The sequence below is a fragment of the Macrosteles quadrilineatus genome, unplaced genomic scaffold, assembly GCF_028750875.1.
Source record: "Macrosteles quadrilineatus isolate MER2022 unplaced genomic scaffold, UCM_ALF_1.0 Scaffold_2__2_contigs__length_208266976, whole genome shotgun sequence".
In the NCBI taxonomy this organism is placed as follows: domain Eukaryota; kingdom Metazoa; phylum Arthropoda; class Insecta; order Hemiptera; family Cicadellidae; genus Macrosteles; species Macrosteles quadrilineatus.
In genome coordinates this window covers 22,909,392-22,930,024 of record NW_026542595.1, presented here as the reverse complement: position 1 = coordinate 22,930,024, position 20,633 = coordinate 22,909,392, and the positions used below count along the sequence as shown (strand labels likewise).

Sequence of the window (20,633 nt, the reverse complement as noted above, 5' to 3'; positions counted from 1 at the left end):
GAAGGAATGAAAAATTTAAACAACTGTTATCATGGGCGCCCCCTGGCTAAAAAAAAATAGAAATAAATTTAATACACATAATGTTCTGTGATCACTTGGGTTTTAAGGAATTTATAAAAGTATGTTCAAAATGGTCATGTCTAAAAAATGTTTTAAATTGATGTTTAAATCAAATAAGAAGTTGACTCACAGATGTAAAAATCTTTTATACTTTGTATACTTTCATACTTTAACAAAACTATTCAGAAAACAAAACATAAACTTTCTTGGCTGTTATCTAGGCTTTATTCAACTATATTTTTTTCTTCTTTATAATTGTTTGGTTAATTGTTAATGTTGGCATAAAAAACGACGACTCCCTCAGGTGACCGTCCTTGATGCACAATGTACTATTTTGTTTTGGTTGGTTTTATGTATTACAAAATAGCGTAAAAATATGTTTTAAAACACTATATTTTGAGATTTTTTCCTGGGGAAGGCCCCGAACCCCTGGAGGTTCGTTAGACCTATATATTGCACCCCCTTGTTCCAAATTCTGCGGACGCCCATGACTGTTATTGTCTTACATTGTAGACTACTTTTATTTTTAACATTTTAAAAATAAAAATTACTTGGCCTACCAGCTATTAGAAACTTAAACACAAATAGGCCTAAACGAAACATTAAACAAAGCACGAAATAAATCAGGTAGTGCCTTTTGTAAAATGGTACCTATACAGTACAAACTGTATTTTGTTGAGTCAGTCTTTATGGGGTTTATTCAACAGGGCTGTCCTTTAGACACATTACTTTATTTTCTAATGAAGTTTTAATTTCTTTTATTTTCTCTGGTTTTTTTAGCCTCCTTGGTTTCCTTAAACTCTCTTTACATTACTTCTTTTTCTGGTTTCTTGCCCTATAACATCTCTTCTACTGCGTCTTCCTTCTTTCTTTTTGGTAACTTCAGTGAGAGACTTGTTTCCTTCTTCTTCCTCTATGACGTAAAGTACAATATCTCTTGCCGATGCGGAACTAGGGATTTCAGTGACAAAATGCGTGAATGCTTCTGGAATTACACCCGCTTTAAGTAGGTACATCAAATCCTTTTTCTTGGTGCTGGAAACCGGAATAGGCTCAGTTTACTTTGGACTGAGAATTTGTTGTTCCAAGACAAATGGCGTCTCGGAATCCTTTCGTACATCAAGAGTCAAAAACTCTATTTCCTTGTTAAGTTCGTACTTGTATAGCATTTCATAGGGGTTTGCTTTTTAAAACCCAAACCACTTTACCTTTAGCCAATTCACGGATTCTTTTTTGGTGTTATGTTCTGTTGTGCACAGATGCTGTATGTCCTAAACCAAACATAATTGTAAAATAAAATGTGGACATACTATAAGAGTGCACTTGAGATCATCAGATTTTTGGACATACTACAAGATGAAAAACAAATACCAGAGATAGTAGGCCTTGTATTTTCATGCACAATCATTGCAAGTCCAAAGATACTATATCTGTGCTCTAAAGGAGTTTTTCTCTGTTCAGCTGGTACTTCAATCATTGGACATGCTACAAGTGTGCAGGATAAAATTACATCATACCAAAGTGAACACTTTTATTTTGAGAATTTATATTAATTTTTCCTATTGTAATATGGACATACAATATGTGTGATCTGAAAGATGAAGACTACAGCTTTCCAAATATATAAAAATGTCAAAAGTGAAAAAAATTGGACATACAATGTTTGTGCATATAACCATCGCTATGGGAAATTCGCTAAAACTCACAATGTTTACAATTTGCTTTGACTCAATGAAAAACATTATAACTAGCAAATGCATTATATCTTCCAATGCTACTCTACCCGGTTAAATCACATAAAATACTCCATAATATTTTGCAGAACTATGAAGCAGTTTAGTTAGTAAAAAATTATGGAAATTGATTAGACGAAATAAGTAAAATTTTGTCTGCATTAACTTAGGCTTATAACTTATAACTTATAATTAATCTTACGCGAGTTATTTTACTGAAAGATATCTGCAATTATCCTGTTAAACTTATACGTTAACCCCATATAAAGGGCGGGTAATCTGTTATTTTACAATAGGTTACATATACAGGGAGTCACAAAAAGCCCAGAGGCCCATACAAGACCCGATTTACATACCAAAATAGGTCGAACAATTCTAATAACATATTTTAGATTTCGGCTTAGTTTAGGCAGATTACACATAGAAGGTTAAATATTTAGACACTAGAAGGTCATAAGTGATATTTTTATGAATCTTGATTAATTAGAATCTTTGTTATAATGTAACATAACAAACAGAGGAACAACATCAACATAACATCAACATCAACATCAACATAACAAACAAGAGGGGTTGGGACTCCAACCCAACCCCTCTCCCAACTATCCTATCATGGCCTTAGAATCCTACTAAATCCCATCTATTATCTGACAAAAAAACAAAATAACAAAAACAAAACCAAAATTAAATTGACCACCAAACTAAAACAATATCCTCAACAATTCCAAGTCAATACTAACACAAACTCACCAAACTCTAATGAAAACCACAGAATCGTCAAATAAATTAGTGCACAACGAGGCTGCATATAATATAAGCCTGCTTTCAAGCAAATAAGATAAAAAAAAAATAATGTAACATGTTATAAAAATATTATACACCATTTATTTCACACTTTAAAACGCCTTTTGAGGCTTTTAGAGTCCAATTTTGTGAATACAAGTACAAAGCTAAATAGCAAGTCATTAAATTTAAAGAAACTTAAAATTTAAATTCATTTACACTTTTCATGCAAACAATTGATTTAAAAATTATCCAATTTGGCTACATTGATAATTAAAATTTAAAACACTTTAACCTCCAGTCAACGAATTCATTTTTGACAGTATTATAGATAAGAATATTTTAGTACCAATGAAAAATACCTGATGCTTAATGTGAAATATATTTTTTGTGTTTCAATAGTTGGTAGGAAAAATTTAATCAAATACATACTTGCGTACCATTAAGATCTATTTAACTATGTATGTAAAGACAACTACAATTCTTAGTCATTTTCAAATTTTCTCGGAAACACATAGCTATTTACTTTTCTTGATTTTCTTTTAAACATGTATGTATGTTTGTATCTGCAGGGAAATAAACCTTAAAACAAGGTGAGGAACATCCAAAGCTTGGTAATAAACACTATTCACAATTTTACGACCAATGGACTTGAGCCAATTAAGCTTTCAAAAGGCCGATCAGTAGGTTACATGATTCTAATCACTGTAACTTCAAGCGAAACTGGGCGGAAAACTTGCCGTTGCGGCCAGCAACAACAGCTGTAATGTTGGTGTAAACTCTTGTAGTCTACATTGTAAATTGGGAGGGTGCAATTCTCGGGAATGAGCTGGGGAAATTAGAGATCCCTTGGACTACAACCCAAGAAAAACACTCTTGGTTGATAATGGGATATTCACTCAAATAGTTGTCAGTGAACACATAGTGTACTTAACCAGTTTTATGTCGAAAAAAAAAAACGATTAAATAAAATATCGCGGTCTTGAATGGTTTCTATTATGAAGTTATCTTTGGGATATACTTAGATTATTTTTATAACTTGTAGTTGGTAGCCTATGTGTTCTTATGCGTATAGTTATATTTTTTGTTTTGGATTTTCTTTCATGAAACTAATGATAAAAATAAAAACTAAATAACTAGCAAAAGATTATTTTCAATACTTCTCTGTTGTGTGTGTTCTTAAACGTATATTCATATTTTTATTTTACATTTTTTTCATGAAACTGGACGTCTACAACTGGCAATGCAGTTTTATTGATCGAATCATAATTATGTAATCGAGACCAAAATTGTGTATTTTTTCAAATAATTTAATCTGAATTGGGACTGGGTCGACTCATCTTGAAGTTTCACGTGGGTCAATTTCGGGATCTTTGCTATATAAATCAAATGGTCTTTAGCTTTCAAAGTGATAACATGTTCTTACTTTTATGTACATGTATATTTAAAAATTTAAAGCCACAAAGTATTCACAGGATTAGGCTATACAGGGTGAATAAAAAGTCAAGACCCCCCCCCCCTCTAATATTTTTCCAAGTAAATATACAGAGATATCCTTTTGGTGGTCGTGCAATCTTAGCAGGACGTTTCATTTTATGATTTTGAAATTTTGGAGTATCCCCCCCAAAAAGGGGGATTTGGGGGGCAACTAAAAATTGTTCAATGTAAACCCCCATCAAGTGACACCTCATTTTGAAGTGTTTACAAAAACTTAAAGAATGGTGAAAACTAGAGGTCGCTATCTCTTCTCTATCCAAAATGGTAGCCAATATTACCATTACGAACCAATTTTACCATTGATTTTCTACAACATTTGACGGGGTACCATTTTGGATACAGAAGAGATAGCGACCTCTAGTTTTCACAATTTTTTAAGTTTTTGTAAACACTTCAAAATGAGGTGTCAGTTGAAGGGGGTTTACATTTAAAATATTTGAGTTACTCCCCAAATCCCCCCTTTTGGGGGTCACTCAAAAGTTTCAAAATCATAAAATGAAATTTCCTGCTAAGATTGCACGACCACCGAAAGGATATCTCTGTATATTTAATGGGAAAAATATTAAAGGGGGGGGGGGTCTTGCCTTTTTATTCACCCTGTATAAGGCTATATTATGAAGTTAATACTGTAAGGTTGGTGGTAAAACTAGTGTCAAATAATATCAATCGCAAATAAGATGTTTTTGAAAGTACATTTCCAAGGTTATAAATTAATAATGCATCGACTTGTGGAGTATATTTTCCTAACGTAATTATTTTTTTACACCCTATAATCTTAAGATATTATGAGTTTTATTATGTTTAGTTTGCAGTTCTTGAATATGTTTTACGATAAGACCAGACATTTTCGTTTAGTTATAAAATGCACCAATAACATCACTTATCACTTTCTCGTAACGTTATCGTCAGTCCGAGGGGGGACATTAGGCTCCCAGTGGCAAAACCCGGTATCATCCATATTGATTTGACCTCCAATACGGTGGGTTGGGTATTTATAATTATTTTTCTTGATTCAAACACAATTGAAGCACAACATTATTAAAAATCAATAGATATTACCTAATATGATTAACCTAAGCAACAATTCCAAAATAAAGCTATAGTGTAAAATTTAAGTTAATAACAGTATTTTGCTCATGCTTAACATACATTGCTTATATTAAATCTACGTTTGGATTTGGAATTTATTTATCGGTCATTCATATATAAGGAGATATGAATAGATTAAGTAAGGGTGTATCAAGTGATATTGGTCTGGCTAAGAATAGGTTAATTGCAATATCAAACTTATATTTTTAGCTACTCTCATGCCAAACCCCAAAGGTTTGGTTGAAACTTGATAGGTGCCACATAGTAATGAACCACCATGTTAAAACATAATTGATAATAAATAGTTTATTTTATTTACTTTCCGTAAATTTTATAACACGTACAACGGTGGTCAAGAAGTTATTTAATAAATAGTGTATGATTATATCTTTAATAATATTGGAATTTTAAATTCAAAATTATGTTTAGCAATAGATATCTTTATTTAAATTTTCACTGTTTTACATTGTTTTTAAGCATCAGGAAGTCCTATTATAAGCGATGCTTTTCATATTGATTGCTTTACTTATTTATTTATAATGAAATCTTCACAAAACTGTAATTTTTTTATTACTTAATTTTTATTAAATTAATAAATCCACCACCTTAGTTTGTAACGCTAGTTTGTACGCTTAGTTTAAACCTTGTTGTAGAATTTCCAGACAAGATTCCTTTGATCACGCCCTGCTTTAGTTAAGCAAACACTCCAACAAAACAAGTTGATTAGTAGGTTTTGATTAGCAAATCAACATCTTTGAGGATTACATTTACTTTTTTTGGTGATACAAAAACATTACTTGACTTTTAGAAGACATAAGCTCCGATGATACAGAGAACTGATTTTGTTGTTATGGTGAACGTAAAAAGCTCACCACTTCAATCTGGTATCATCACTATAATATCTACGTTATTTGTAGCCTATCGGTATTTCAGGTGATTATCCCAAGTGTTCAGGACCATAGTCCAGCATTGTATCAACTAAAACCGCTGCATGATTTAAAATATATTTTAATAAACAATTACAAATACATTATAGCAATTATATGAAGTGAAAATAAGTAACCCAATCCGTGGGTTGCATTGTAGATGCTAAATATTGTTAGTACCCTATTGAAAAAAATACAAGGTAGTCGCATTTAAACATAATGCACCTAACGGACTTTGAGGAACCCACTAGTCAATTCGTATCCTTGATACCTGAATTTTAAGCCTCGAAAAGGGTGGATTATTCATTCATGTCTATCAGTACCCTCCAATTTTATCCTAAGTAATACTATTTTACAATTAGTCTACTATACATATAATCAAGGAAAAGGATTTTACAGAATCAACATTCCTGTATAAAATAAGTGTACGTTTTAATTTTTTGTGGATTTGTGGAGCAACAAATTGAAAATGAAATCTCGAAATGTTATTTAAATTTTACTTTGAAAACTTGTATTTATAAAAACAATAATTTTATATTTTAGTTAATTGCGTATCACTTCATACTAGATATGGTCAAAGCACCACTAGAAAAACAGGTCATGCTGCAGCGCATGCAGCGCAACCCTACGTCACAGTGAAAAAAATGTATATGTATTAACCACCTAACGTCTGGAACTGGCTTATGAAAGGAATTAAAACAACTGAAAAGAAATATAAATTTAACCTAATACACAATTACAGTAATAATATTTATCAAATCTTTATAAATAAGGCAGTCTCGCTGCCTATTATTATTTTTACTATTATAATCATGTTACAAAAAATACGGAAAATACAATAATTGTTTATTTATTTAAATTCCCAATAAATGAAATGGTAACAAAGAGTAAGTTGAATAATTTCCAAGTCGTCAGCCGATTGTGATTTAACCTCGCAGATTCCAACACCCTGGTAATTACACACATTCATCACTCCGAGCGTTTTCACTTGTTTTCACCTGTGAAATAATTAATCTTTGGGACTTGCTTGACAAATGATTAATCTAATTCCAATCACAACTGAAGAAAGTACCTATAAAAATGGGGTTCATCGTAAAGCAGTGTTGTGCAAAAAATATGTTTTAGCATGTTTGAGGTGTATGTGATCAGATATAAATAAAGTAAGATGAACAGACTACCTTATTGCAAAAACATTTCTAGTGTAGTTTGTATTTCTTACAGAAGAGTATTGTTGTTGTGAACATTGTTTGTTCCTGTCCGGTCTTGGTCATCTCCAAGACCAAGTTCAGACGTTTGATTTGACCTCGAAGACATTTAAGGGGTTTTACTGACCAATAAACTAGGTTTCTCAACAAACAATTATTTAAAGAAATTCGTTACATTTTACTCTTGAAACATACTTTTGCTTGTGCTAGTAAACACACTCTGGTAACCCAGTGTTAGAGAATTAATAGAGAACATTCAAACGTGGTGACCAGCAAAACAACTGGTTGTTTTGCAAAACAACTACGTTCACTTGGAAATGTCATATCTAAAAACTGCAAAGAATAAATGGTACTAGTTTTAGTTTTGATTGTGTTTGCTGTTTAAATAACACAACTATTGAACGAACGTGTCATTTTAGGAAACAATTTTCATCCGGATGTTAACTAACTTGTTGAAACTCTAAATATATTTATGCAAAACCTAAAACCACATTTTAAAACATTTGTAGTCACCCGGAACCCTATTATCCCTCCAGAAATCTGTATTAATGAATGCAAACAAAAATCAAACCTTATATATATAAAAAGTATAATTAACTATAAATTTATACGTTACACAACCCTATATTTCTTCAGCAATTCTGTGGAATTTCATAAAAATGAATTCATTTAGATTACATTTCGGAACAATAAGATGTAAATGAACTCTGTCTAAATACTTAGCAATGGGTAAGGTTCACGGCTTACACAGGATTATTTACATTTTAATGAGTTGCAAATGTGACTCTCTAGGATAAAATAAAATGCATGAACTTGACCTCTTATTATTTACACCTGCTCTAAAATGGATCGAATTACATCAGCGTGTGAAAATTCAATATAGTTATGTTGCTTAGACAGCATACCCATTTTGTTGACAGGTTTTCAACAATGAGCTATTGAACAATATATTTTATGTACTGACACACTTTAACATTACATTAATTGTATTTCTTTATTGATGAATATAATCAAGTTAATCCACCTCTATAAATACTTTAACAAAACAAAGCAAAGGTTCAGAGTAAAAAAACATTTAGTTACTTAATATAGTTTGCGTTTGGCCCTGCTTGTCTAAATAACATATACTACCCACTACTTGCCACATGAACCACTGATAAACATGTTCATAAAGTAATGATCGTACATAAGTGTATACTCAATGTAACCAAAAACAAGTAACTAGTGTAAACAATGATAAACTAGGGTTGCTTTCAGAGAGGTGAAAGCCAGTTGAGCGGAACAAACGTGATTTGATATTTGTATAAGTAACTAAATGTAAAAAGGTCAATAGATTTATTTACTAATGCTGGTTTTAAAGATTAAAATTATAATAACTCAAATTTACCTCTTCGAGAAGTGCATTATGGTAGTTTTGACCAGGAAAATATTACAGTAGTTGGAATCTGATATTAACATCCAAAAAGTAAATTATAAAAATGAGAAAGGTAATTTAACATTCAAATGCAACTGTAGCCTACAACAAAAAAACATTGGGCTACATTTTTCACCCTTACAATCGGTTAAAGTATTTAAGTATAAAAAAAATAGTAACTATAAAAAAACGAGTATTAAAGTATAACAACAGGAGGGGAAATTTGACATTTAAATTCAACCGTGCAACATAAAATGGCTGAAATGTAGGCCTAAACATAAGTAATAAGTAAACATCGCATTCAGCTGATTTAAGTGAAAACAGAATAATATAATAAGTAGGGAAGACATGCCTTAAATATACAATGTAGATAATATAATTAGAAATTAGTAGCCTACTTCTGGACAGGCCTAGACAATTATCCATACCGTGGTTAAAATTGTACTTCTATAAGCCCAGGTTTACTTATCAACGGTTGTAACTGGACGTATGTATAGTCCGTGGCTTGGCAATCAAATAACAGTATTTGTATAGGATGGGCTACTGTTATCAACATTTGAAATAACTGAATTGTTACCAAATTACTGTTTCACAAAATGCAGATTCCATTTTCAGCCGAGCCATAAAAATGATGATTTGCCGAACAATTATTAATATTACAGAATAGTATATAATGATATACAACTTTTCACATTCCATAATTATATGTTAGTTTTGCTATGGTCAAAGGTACAAATCCAAATGTTCTCTTTTCTTTTGGTCAGTATGTAATAATTTGCTAGAATCATTGACTTTATATAAAGTCAAAGCTAGAATACTGTAGATGGTTTGTTAAGTTAAGACCATATGCAAGCATTTTTGAAATCGTTTCCCCGTTTAACCTTAACCAACTATTCCATTCCAAAAGTTAAAAAATTATATGGCGCAACACAAATAAACAACCCGATCGCCTACCTATAACCTACACTATACCTTCCTAATCTAACCTTACTTCAAAACACTTAATGTAGTCACGAATACTCATAAACCCCGACCTACCTCCCCACATGCCTAAATCAGTGTTCAATCTGCGTTTTATCAATAAGTGTAATAACTTACTGTACCGTCGATGTAATTAAACATAATATAACCTATGATGTATTATCGGATTAGATACCGATTTCGATGCGGTTCGATATATCGCTTATTAAATCCTGATTTCTAACATTGGCTGTTTCTAATCAGCTGGCAACACAAATAGGTTCCCAAGAAAGTAGTCACCGGTCCGTATCCCTCCGCTCCTTGTTTATGCTCCGCGCATTGAGAAAGTAGTTCAGTATATTTTCTCGATTTTCAGTGAATTCCGTGCCTTAAAAAATGTTTTAACGGCATTTTCTTGTTTATTAAAATCATAGGAATGGTTTAAAATCGTTTAAAAGAAAAGTATAGAAAGTTCAGAAATACCTTATGATTCTCTTGTTTACATTTTTCTTGTAAACAAAAAAACTGTCATAGCTACTTTAGTCTCATAAGCCCAATGTTAAAAATTTTAAATTTTAAGTTCGTTTTAAATTGCATTAGCATTATCTAATTGAAATTTGTTTGTTTATAAACCATCTCATTATTAGTCTAAGTAGTCTTGTTAAGTTTGGCTGAAATGTGTTCAGCCGTTATTGAGTGATGGTGTTATATTGTTTGCATTGAAGTTGATCCCAAAGAGCTTCGCTCGCTTCGCTCGCTCCGCTCAAAAAAACTCGCTACTTAAGTCATGGTTGCATAGAACAATATAACATTAGTAAACTTCTTTTGGTCTGTTAATGTCACCGTCAATAGATAGCAGACCTATTAGTTACCTGGTGTGTCAATGGTACATTAGTTTTATACATTCCAGCGGCCTGAAGGTATCGTGGCTGTTTAGCATAGATAATTTTTTTGCTTTCTCTGAAATGAATTTTGTAAAGAAATTTGTTTAAAATTGACAGTACTGTGGAATGTAAATCTCAACCTCTGGTTGATATACAAACTAAAACTGACATTTATACTTATACTGTATAATAAAAAAATATCAGTTACTGTAGAACCAAAAATAACCCCCAACGATCGTCGGTCGTTTGTATAAACGTATTTGTGGTGTAAACAAAACAGAGTTATGTATTATAACCCTAGGCCCTAGAGAATGTGGGTCGATTGTTGCGTTTAACCCGCATCTAAAGTTTCATCCTGTATTAGTTTGCAACTCTACTCGACTACGGTATGTAATCAATGTTTAGTAAAATTATTAGATATAGAGGTTTGTATGTCAAAATATGGGTCAATATTTATTAAGCGTAAATTTAGGTAAGAAAATAGGTTATTCCCGCTACTGCACGGAAAAATTACATAACGTACACTTTAAGTGCATTTTTGGTGCACGGAAAGTAACTGTTATGGGATTTTGCGGTGCAGACCAAAGTCAAAAAGTCAAAGTCCTTTATTAAGCCGGATCAGCTGTTGCATTATTGCTGTTATAACTCAAAACGCTGAGTTGCCATGCGTATGTACTTCGACATAAGCACGGAAACTCACTGTTATGAGTTCGGTTTTTTCTTAATACTAAGTTGAATAAACAAAAATATCCATGTTGTTTACAAGTTTTTCGATATCGTAATAAAAAATAATGTTCAATACTCGTATCAAAAGTACCATTGCGGGGCTCGATGGCTTTTTTCCATGTTTAGCTTCGCCTCACGCCTCAATGCAATCTGTCCCTGCAACAAGTCACTTTCGAGACCAGTAATGAAAACTACTATTTCATTGCACAATTTAAATATAATTTATGTATAACTAAAACTATTTTAGTCGTCCCTAATACTAGCCTTATTTAAGAAGACTATTTTTTACCTTACTATCTATTATAAAGTATTTACAGTACGGGTAAATTGTTTGATTAATATTACCGAGTATTGATTGGTTAAAGCTTGACAAAACTAAAGGTACATTGTCTCTCACTCTCACCAATAAATGACATTGCACTTCACATGTAACGAGTTTACGACACATGACTTATTTAATCGATATTGATTCAATTCATTAATTCACATGTTATTGCCATACCTCTCAGTAACCAAATGAATGTTAACAAATTTGATTGTAGGTTTAAATGTCAAAATCATACTTAGAAATTATTTAATAGAATGTAATGGCGTAAAATATTTTAATTACCTTGCAGCCTTTGACAAAACTGTTGTTGAATCTACCACTTTATTAAATTATGTTTAAATTTATCTTTGTAAATACTACTGAAGTTAGTGTTTGGTAAATAACATTTCTGGGATTCGTGATGCAATTACTGGCAATTAACGCCACCACTAATGAGTCCTAACCACATTAGGTGTTAGTTTTCAATATTTAGTGTTCTCACCACGTCTTAGGCGAGACACTACAAACAAGTTTTGTGTATTCTAATTTTTAACGAATTTCTTAACTAACCCTTCTTTGGTGTTGGCATCTAAGTTCTAATAAAGTCATAAAATATGTTTAAAATATTGATTCCGTTGTTTCAAAAATGGCCAGTATTTTCCAAAATGGCAACTATATTTAATATTGGAACACTCTGTATTGTAAGGTCTGTTTAAGTTGTAGATGTGATTTTAAGACTCATTTATTCTTTGGATTTTCTCTGATACATATTGCCGCAATTAAGTTTGGATAATCTATCAATTAAAGCCATCTATTATATTATTAAAGTGATACAATCAAATTTTATGTAAACGGTTAAGGTCATTTACCAAATAAAATATAGGCATATGGCACATCAAAATGAATCTTAGAATGTGTAGATTTGCCGAAAAGTATTGATATGGACGAATTTCCTAAGGACTCTGCCCTACAGGCTGATTTCCGAAGGGCTACGCCTCGCATGCTTCCTATGTTAAAATGATTTAATTTTTAGTTAATGAAACAGCTGGTCAGTACAATGAACTGGTGTTTGTTTTTTTACTCGAAAAATATGTTTGTGACGCATTGTAGATTGAGGAGGGTTATGATTGGTTTTTAAGTGAGGTTGTATACGTTCTGTAAAGTATTGCTTAAAGTTTCATTTTTTATTTTATATAGTAAGCTACATGTGAAGAGGCTTGACTAAAATCGAAGAATTGTGATAACACATGTCATTTATGAAGCATACATATGAATCAATTGATGCTATTGCTACACTAAGGTATGTTGTCATACTCTTATGGATCTATTAACATCAAAAGTAGGGGTTTGAAAGTAAGTAGGTTTACGCTTTTAAGTCAGTTTATATTTTCATAGTAAATCAAAGAGTTGCTGTATTGTAATACACATATCAGCACCACTTTAATAGCTCTCTAGGTCCCATTTTCTTCCCGTTGCAAAGCACGGGTATAGCAGCTTGTAGATATTTATGACCGTAAAGCATTAACTGTATACGGTTCGAGAAAGAGCACATAATTTTGAAAACTCCAAACTACAATTACATTGTTATTAATTTGTCTTCTTGCAATGTTTATGCTTAGCTTTTCCCACAAATAATAATTATTTGGGTGGTCATAAATTATTGATTAATAATTGATTAGAAAAAATCTGTACAAATTACCTAAACTGTGAATGTTTAAATTATGTTTTCTGATGAGGTATAGGACCTTTTATAATACATGTTGGACGCATCCCGTCCGTTCAAACAGCCTGCACCACCATTTGAAAGAAATTGTTACTCAAAGAATTGCAGGAATACCCTAAACAAAGCCTTCTTTGAGTGTTTATTACAGATCCGTTTTCATTATACCAAAGAACACCACTTTGCTTTATATTGCATTGTCTCCTTTGCTTGATCAAGAGTTGTCGCTCAGGTGTGAGAAATTTTTCCTGGGTGTTTAGAGCGATCACTCAACCAGTAGTATTGTACTTTTTATAGCAGCTTTTGAGCTGTTTTCACATGATTGCCAAACTAGATTCAGTAAAAAACGTAAATTTCACAAAAGAAACTTCGCAGCTAAGTAAATTGTACTTCAAGACAATTATTAATCAATTATAGATAAAAGAAAGTGTGAGAGGAGCATTTCAAATGAATGGTTCTTTATAATTAATGTTGATAAAAACAATAATACCAATAACATTTGAGTTCGACTTACAAAAATAAAACATTGTACTTAACATATTTGAGTCAGGGACCATCGTAGGTTGCCACTGTAACCAGCTTCAGAAAATTGAAATCAAGCTATGAAATCAACTTATTTTAAAATAAAAAATGTAATCGATACCAGTACATATAGAATGGCAACTTTGTACTTTTTATGTTATCTGTAAGTAGGGCCTAATTTAATTTTTAAAAGTCCTGTGCTCACACAGTTTAGCGTAACAATTCCAGTTTTGATCCATTGATGTATAAAATGATTGCTTTCAGTAAGCTTTCACTGTAATTAATTATGGAAATGCTGCTAATTTAGCAATGTCAACCCTTTGGTCAAATCACGCTAACTAAAAACACCATATGCAATGCATTGTAGGTAAATTGTGTTATTAACTAATTCAACAGAACAAAACTTTTTTTAATTAGTTGATATCTGTAATTATATATATATTTTCATTTGGTATGATCACTATTACATAAGTTTCTATACGCACAGGAAGATAAAGACGAACCGGGTGTTTTTTAATCGAGTGTGATACTTTTTTGGTAGTAATGGAGCATTTAACGGTAAACATGTATGTTTGCGTATAATGAGTATGTGCGAAATGGTAAGCCTATGACAGCAGTGCAGCAACCTATTTTAGTTCCCTTAGACGTCATAACATAGTTTCCAGCAAAAAATACAATCCTTATGAATACTTAAAAATTGAGGAAAACGGGATCCATCAGAAAAAGAAGGAGCTTGGCAAAAAATTACTGTAGATGATGAAACTGTTTGGCAAGCTTTGATTCGTAAGTGTTGATATGATCAAGTGCGGTTTTGGAGGTCACAGGTGGGACAGCAACGTTTGAAAATAATATGCAAGTTTATTTTCAACAATATGTACCTACTACACTGCTCAGAGTTCAATCGCTATGGTGTGAATAATGTTTTTAGGGAGGGGTTTTTCATGTGATTTTCTATGTTGCCAAGGCTACCAGACTAGAGAAGTGGGTAATTTTTTACGGTATTAAATGTTGAGTGCTTTTCTGGTACTTTCGAAGCAGCATAGGTGCTCAATAATATGTTTCTGCAATTATTTTAATTAGAGTTTGGAGTTATAATGATAATGTATTGTGTCACAACTACTATTGGTCAGTTGGTAAGGTCTCAAGTGGTGTGCAATGAAATCACAATAGAATACGAAAGAAATTGTGTATAAAGGTGGTAAAAAAAACAAATAAAAAGTGCAACAGGGCAACTATGTTTGGTGTTTTAAGATATACAAATCATTAACACACATTAACATATTGGAGACTCTGCATAAAAGAATTGTCTTTCAGACGATTCGAGATTGTTTCGAAATTTAAGCTTTTACTAACATTTTAGAGAAAAAAGGTTCCCCAGATTTATTTTAAATCTGTGGGCCAATTTGATTGCACTGTTGCAGTGTATAGTTATAGGTTTACCTTAGTACTAATAATTACGATGAAGTAATAATTTAATGTAACTGAGTATGATGATAACATGAATTTGATAATAATATGATGATATGGTAAGCTAGAAAACCCCCATCTTTATTAAAAACCACCTCAATTTGACAATATTATGAATTTTCATGAACAGTACTTTCTGAAATGAGCTATTGACACAGAAAAACTATAGAGTATTTTAGAAAATCACCACTGATTGAATCAAACTCCTACTAGATCAGATGGAATGTCCTTACATTTTTATATAAAGCCAGTTTTCATCCTTAGACGTGAATCGAACATTGAAGATATCAACATGGTTGTCAGTGGTAATATTACTGTAGGTAGGCTAGAGCATGCAAGTTATAAGGCATTGTTAAACGTTGCCGTCATCTAAACACCTTTTTTAAATGAAAAATATAAAACCTAAGTTAAAAACAATCGAACTACATCTAATTCATATCATAAGAGTTCTCTTGTTTTGCAAATCAGATAAGTTAGAAGATAAAGTTGTCAAGTTGCAGATTATTATGATGTATAGGATAGCCTGTACGACTCAGTAACTGACTAATTATAAACTATTGCTGGTACACTATAATGAAACCGTAAACAGTATTAATTCAATTTACCTTGAAATAAGATTAAACAAGTAGGCTACTTAAGGTAAGTTAATTAATTCTTTGTTTGAAGTTCATTGTTGGTGATGGTGAGTTAATGTTGTTCAAAGGTTTATTGCGGACATTTTCCATCACGAATGTAAAAAAAAAAAAACAATACACAACGTTTCGGGATCTGGAATCTGATCCCGTCTTCAGGTGAAAAAACTTAACTAACACATTACAACTAACAATACACAAACGCCCAACCTAAGTTGGAATACACTACCGAGGGTAGTAGTCAAAAAATATGCACTGTATAGCAGTCAAGTCATGATACAACATGCAATTAATAACAAATCACAAAACACTATAATCTATAAAAGGTTTACGTACAAAAAACTCACACAATGGAACACTAACAACACCGTACGCTATGACTCCACCAATGAGACTGAACCAACATGGCTGACCAATCGGAAACACGGAGACAACAGAAATGGCTTCCGGTCCCTGGAAAAGTAAAACCAACAAAATGGCGGAGCGATGTACGATGCCGCAAGATGGGTGTTAATTATGTTTATTCATATCACGAGTTTTACTACGAGTTAACATAACGTGCGAATTTTGAGGAGAACTCGTTATTTCCCTATTTATTGAACAATTAAGTTCCCTATCCTTTAGTTCCTTGTTCAAAATGGGTAGCCAAAGTGGCCTTATTTCAACCGATGACTGACTGATTGGTTGGTCTGCTAATTTAATGTATGAGGCTTCAATGAGTTTACGTTTGAAAAAATGAGGTTCCTTATGGACAATTTTTGCCTCTTCAAAATTCATACGATGATTTTCGGACCAGCAATGATGAGCGATCTTAGATTTTTCCACTAAACCTTTTTTGGTGTTTTCTCTGTGTTCTTTGATTCTAATGTTCAACGGTCTTTTTGTCTCGCCATAGTAAGGCCTGGAACAATCATTGCAATTTATTCTGTAAACACAGTTTTTAGTATCCTGAGTGTCATTTTTGGGTTTTGTTTTGACGAGACTCTGCCTAAGTGTGTTTTGTGTCCTAAATGCTGTTTGCACATTAAATTTCCTAGCAACCCTTCTGATTTTTTCCGACAGTCCTGACACATACGGGATTGACATGTGGACGAGTTTTTCCTTGCGATTTTGTAAAGGTTCACGCGTAGCCCTATCTTTCTTGCATTTGTTTATAATGGATCGAGGGTATCCGTTACTAGCCAAATCCTGTTCTACTTTCTTAATTTCATCCTTTAACTCATCCTGATTGGAGCAAATGCTCTTAGCCCTGTCAAACAGAGAGTAAGCAACCCCCTCCTTGACAGAAATTTGGTGGTTTGATTGAAAGTTTAGATACTGCCCTGTGTGTGTCTTTTTTCTGTAAACAGATGTTCTAAGACTGTTCAAATGCTTTTCTACGCACACGTCCAAAAAGGGGAGTTTGTTTTGTGATTCCACCTCCATGGTTAGTTTTATGGAGGATGAAACACTATTAAGATGCTCTAAAAACTCATTCAATTTATCATCTCCATGAGGGAAAACCACGAAAGTGTCATCGACATATCTCCACCATATCCTCGGTTTGAGCCGAGCTGAAGCCAAAGCTTTTTGCTCAAACTCCTCCATAAAGATGTTGGCAAAGATAGGTGACAATGGTGACCCCATGGCCATACCCTCATCTTGACGGTATAATTTACCCTCTAATTGGAAATAGTTACATTGAGTACACAACTCCAAAAGTTCCATTATGACGTTAACAGGGAGTTAAGTTCTGTTTGCTAAAGTATCGTCGTTTGTGAGACGGGTCTCAATTATTTTTAGGGTTTCCGAAACGGGGACATTCGTAAACAGACTTTCAACATCGAAGCTGACCAGCTTGTCAGTATCAGCCAGTACGATAGATTTAGACTTTTCTACAAAATCTTTGGAGTTTTTGATAAACGAATCAGTGTTTCCTACTAAAGGCTTTAAAATGTCCAGAAGGACTTTAGACAATTCCCTACAAGCAGAATCACGGGAGCTAACTATTGGTCTCAGAGGAACGTTAGGTTTGTGGATCTTAGGTAACCCGTACATGTGTGGAATTTTGGAATGGTGTGGTGTCAACCGAGTCCTTTGTTTGTCGCTAAAAAACTTTTTGTGTTTTCTTAGAGTACTAGCGATTTTACGCTCGAAAGTTTCTGTGGGGTCTTTTTTCAATTGGGTGTAATGGCCAGATTGCAAAGTTTCTAACATTTTTTCTTCGTATGTCACAGTATCAAGAACTACCGTGGCATTCCCTTTATCCGCGGGCAAAATCTTTACAGTACCGTCTTTCCCAAGGACTGATACTGCTTTGGTTTCCTCTTTACTAAGATTAGGTTTAGGAGTAGGAATTTTCTTTAGTAAAATACTAGCTTCACAACGGAACTGATCCCCCTGAGACTCAGGTAACTGAGAAACAGCAGACTCAATCCCTGTCACAAAATCCAGCGTTTTAACTGATTTAGGCACAACGGAAAAATTTAGGATTTGGCTAGTAACGGATACCCTCGATCCATTATAAACAAATGCAAGAAAGATAGGGCTACGCGTGAACCTTTACAAAATCGCAAGGAAAAACTCGTCCACATGTCAATCCCGTATGTGTCAGGACTGTCGGAAAAAATCAGAAGGGTTGCTAGGAAATTTAATGTGCAAACAGCATTTAGGACACAAAACACACTTAGGCAGAGTCTCGTCAAAACAAAACCCAAAAATGACACTCAGGATACTAAAAACTGTGTTTACAGAATAAATTGCAATGATTGTTCCAGGCCTTACTATGGCGAGACAAAAAGACCGTTGAACATTAGAATCAAAGAACACAGAGAAAACACCAAAAAAGGTTTAGTGGAAAAATCTAAGATCGCTCATCATTGCTGGTCCGAAAATCATCGTATGAATTTTGAAGAGGCAAAAATTGTCCATAAGGAACCTCATTTTTTCAAACGTAAACTCATTGAAGCCTCATACATTAAATTAGCAGACCAACCAATCAGTCAGTCATCGGTTGAAATAAGGCCACTTTGGCTACCCATTTTGAACAAGGAACTAAAGGATAGGGAACTTAATTGTTCAATAAATAGGGAAATAACGAGTTCTCCTCAAAATTCGCACGTTATGTTAACTCGTAGTAAAACTCGTGATATGAATAAACATAATTAACACCCATCTTGCGGCATCGTACATCGCTCCGCCATTTTGTTGGTTTTACTTTTCCAGGGACCGGAAGCCATTTCTGTTGTCTCCGTGTTTCCGATTGGTCAGCCATGTTGGTTCAGTCTCATTGGTGGAGTCATAGCGTACGGTGTTGTTAGTGTTCCATTGTGTGAGTTTTTTGTACGTAAACCTTTTATAGATTATAGTGTTTTGTGATTTGTTATTAATTGCATGTTGTATCATGACTTGACTGCTATACAGTGCATATTTTTTGACTACTACCCTCGGTAGTGTATTCCAACTTAGGTTGGGCGTTTGTGTATTGTTAGTTGTAATGTGTTAGTTAAGTTTTTTCACCTGAAGACGGGATCAGATTCCAGATCCCGAAACGTTGTGTATTGTTTTTTTTTACATTCGTGATGGAAAATGTCCGCAATAAACCTTTGAACAACGTAAGTTAATTAGTCTATCAATCAATATAGTAACATGAGAAGATGCAAGCGAATTTGAATCCTCATTAGATACGGGTTTATTTTAAAATATTTGCAATAAACTACAGTATTATAGTTTCCAGAATATGGCGAATGCGGCATATCTGACTGACATGACATGACGTTTAAACATCTTCCTGGATGCTCTTGGTAATTTGTTGTTATGATTTATAAGTTCATCGCTTTATAGTACATAAAGAAACAGCACACGTTCAAAGCTTGTCTATAGCTAGACTATAGGGAATTACATTGATGTTCAAAGGCTTTGACGCCCTATTACAGGCTTAAGTGCAATTTCCTTGGGGATTGGCTATTTTAGTGCCGAGGTGGCTCTGAACTAACTCGTTGCCTGCCATAATTCTACACGAACTTAAAATGCATTTAAAAGTAAAATTAATAGTATGATGGAAACATTAAGTAGAATATTGCGAAAAAAAATTTATTTGAGGTAAGAATATAATGGTTGATTGTCATTATCTACGTATACATTTATTTTCTAAACTAATACTAGCATCAACCCCGGGTTTTTCTGGGTATAAATGCTAAGTACAACATTGGTTATCTGCCCGGTTACTGGTTTTATAGATGTACACACACCTTGGTACTATTAAGTCTGTAATATAGGCTAATAAATATGCTTACTCTGGCAAGACATTATAGGCGTACTACTATTTTCCATTTCGATATTTGATTTTGAAAGTTACACTCTAAAACGGAATATTCTTCCGCACATGTATTTCACGCCGTACTCAGCATGATATCTAACATTCACTATTTTTAGTCAGTGGAACATACCTGTGTTGTTATTCATATGTGTTTGAAAACATATAGTGTTAGAATATTATTTGTTTAGTTTTTGTTGGTAAACATTCTGAATCGGGTTTATTGTAAAAAGCTACCTAATAAAGTATTTGTCTTATTAAAACTATATTTTAATTTAACTTGCGATAACACTACATGGTGGCAGCGGGCTTTTTATTGTTTTAGCAATATACAGTACATGAAGATGAAAAGTTTTAGTGTTCCTACCCCAGAACATTTTGATTTTAAAGGAGAAAACTGGTCTAAATGGAAAA

General features: G+C 33.1%; 1 protein-coding gene across 1 annotated transcript; it reads right to left on the bottom strand.

Annotated features, from left to right (window-relative positions):
* Positions 1-854: 854 nt before the first annotated feature.
* LOC128984000 (uncharacterized) lies at positions 855-20,368 on the bottom strand. Its single transcript, XM_054403281.1, has 4 exons — positions 20,353-20,368; positions 17,740-18,342; positions 17,457-17,586; positions 855-1,095 (listed from the first exon to the last, which is right to left on the bottom strand). Exons 1-4 carry the CDS (start codon positions 20,366-20,368, stop codon positions 855-857), a joined length of 990 nt encoding a protein of 329 aa, XP_054259256.1.
* Between the last annotated feature and the right edge of the window lie 265 nt (positions 20,369-20,633).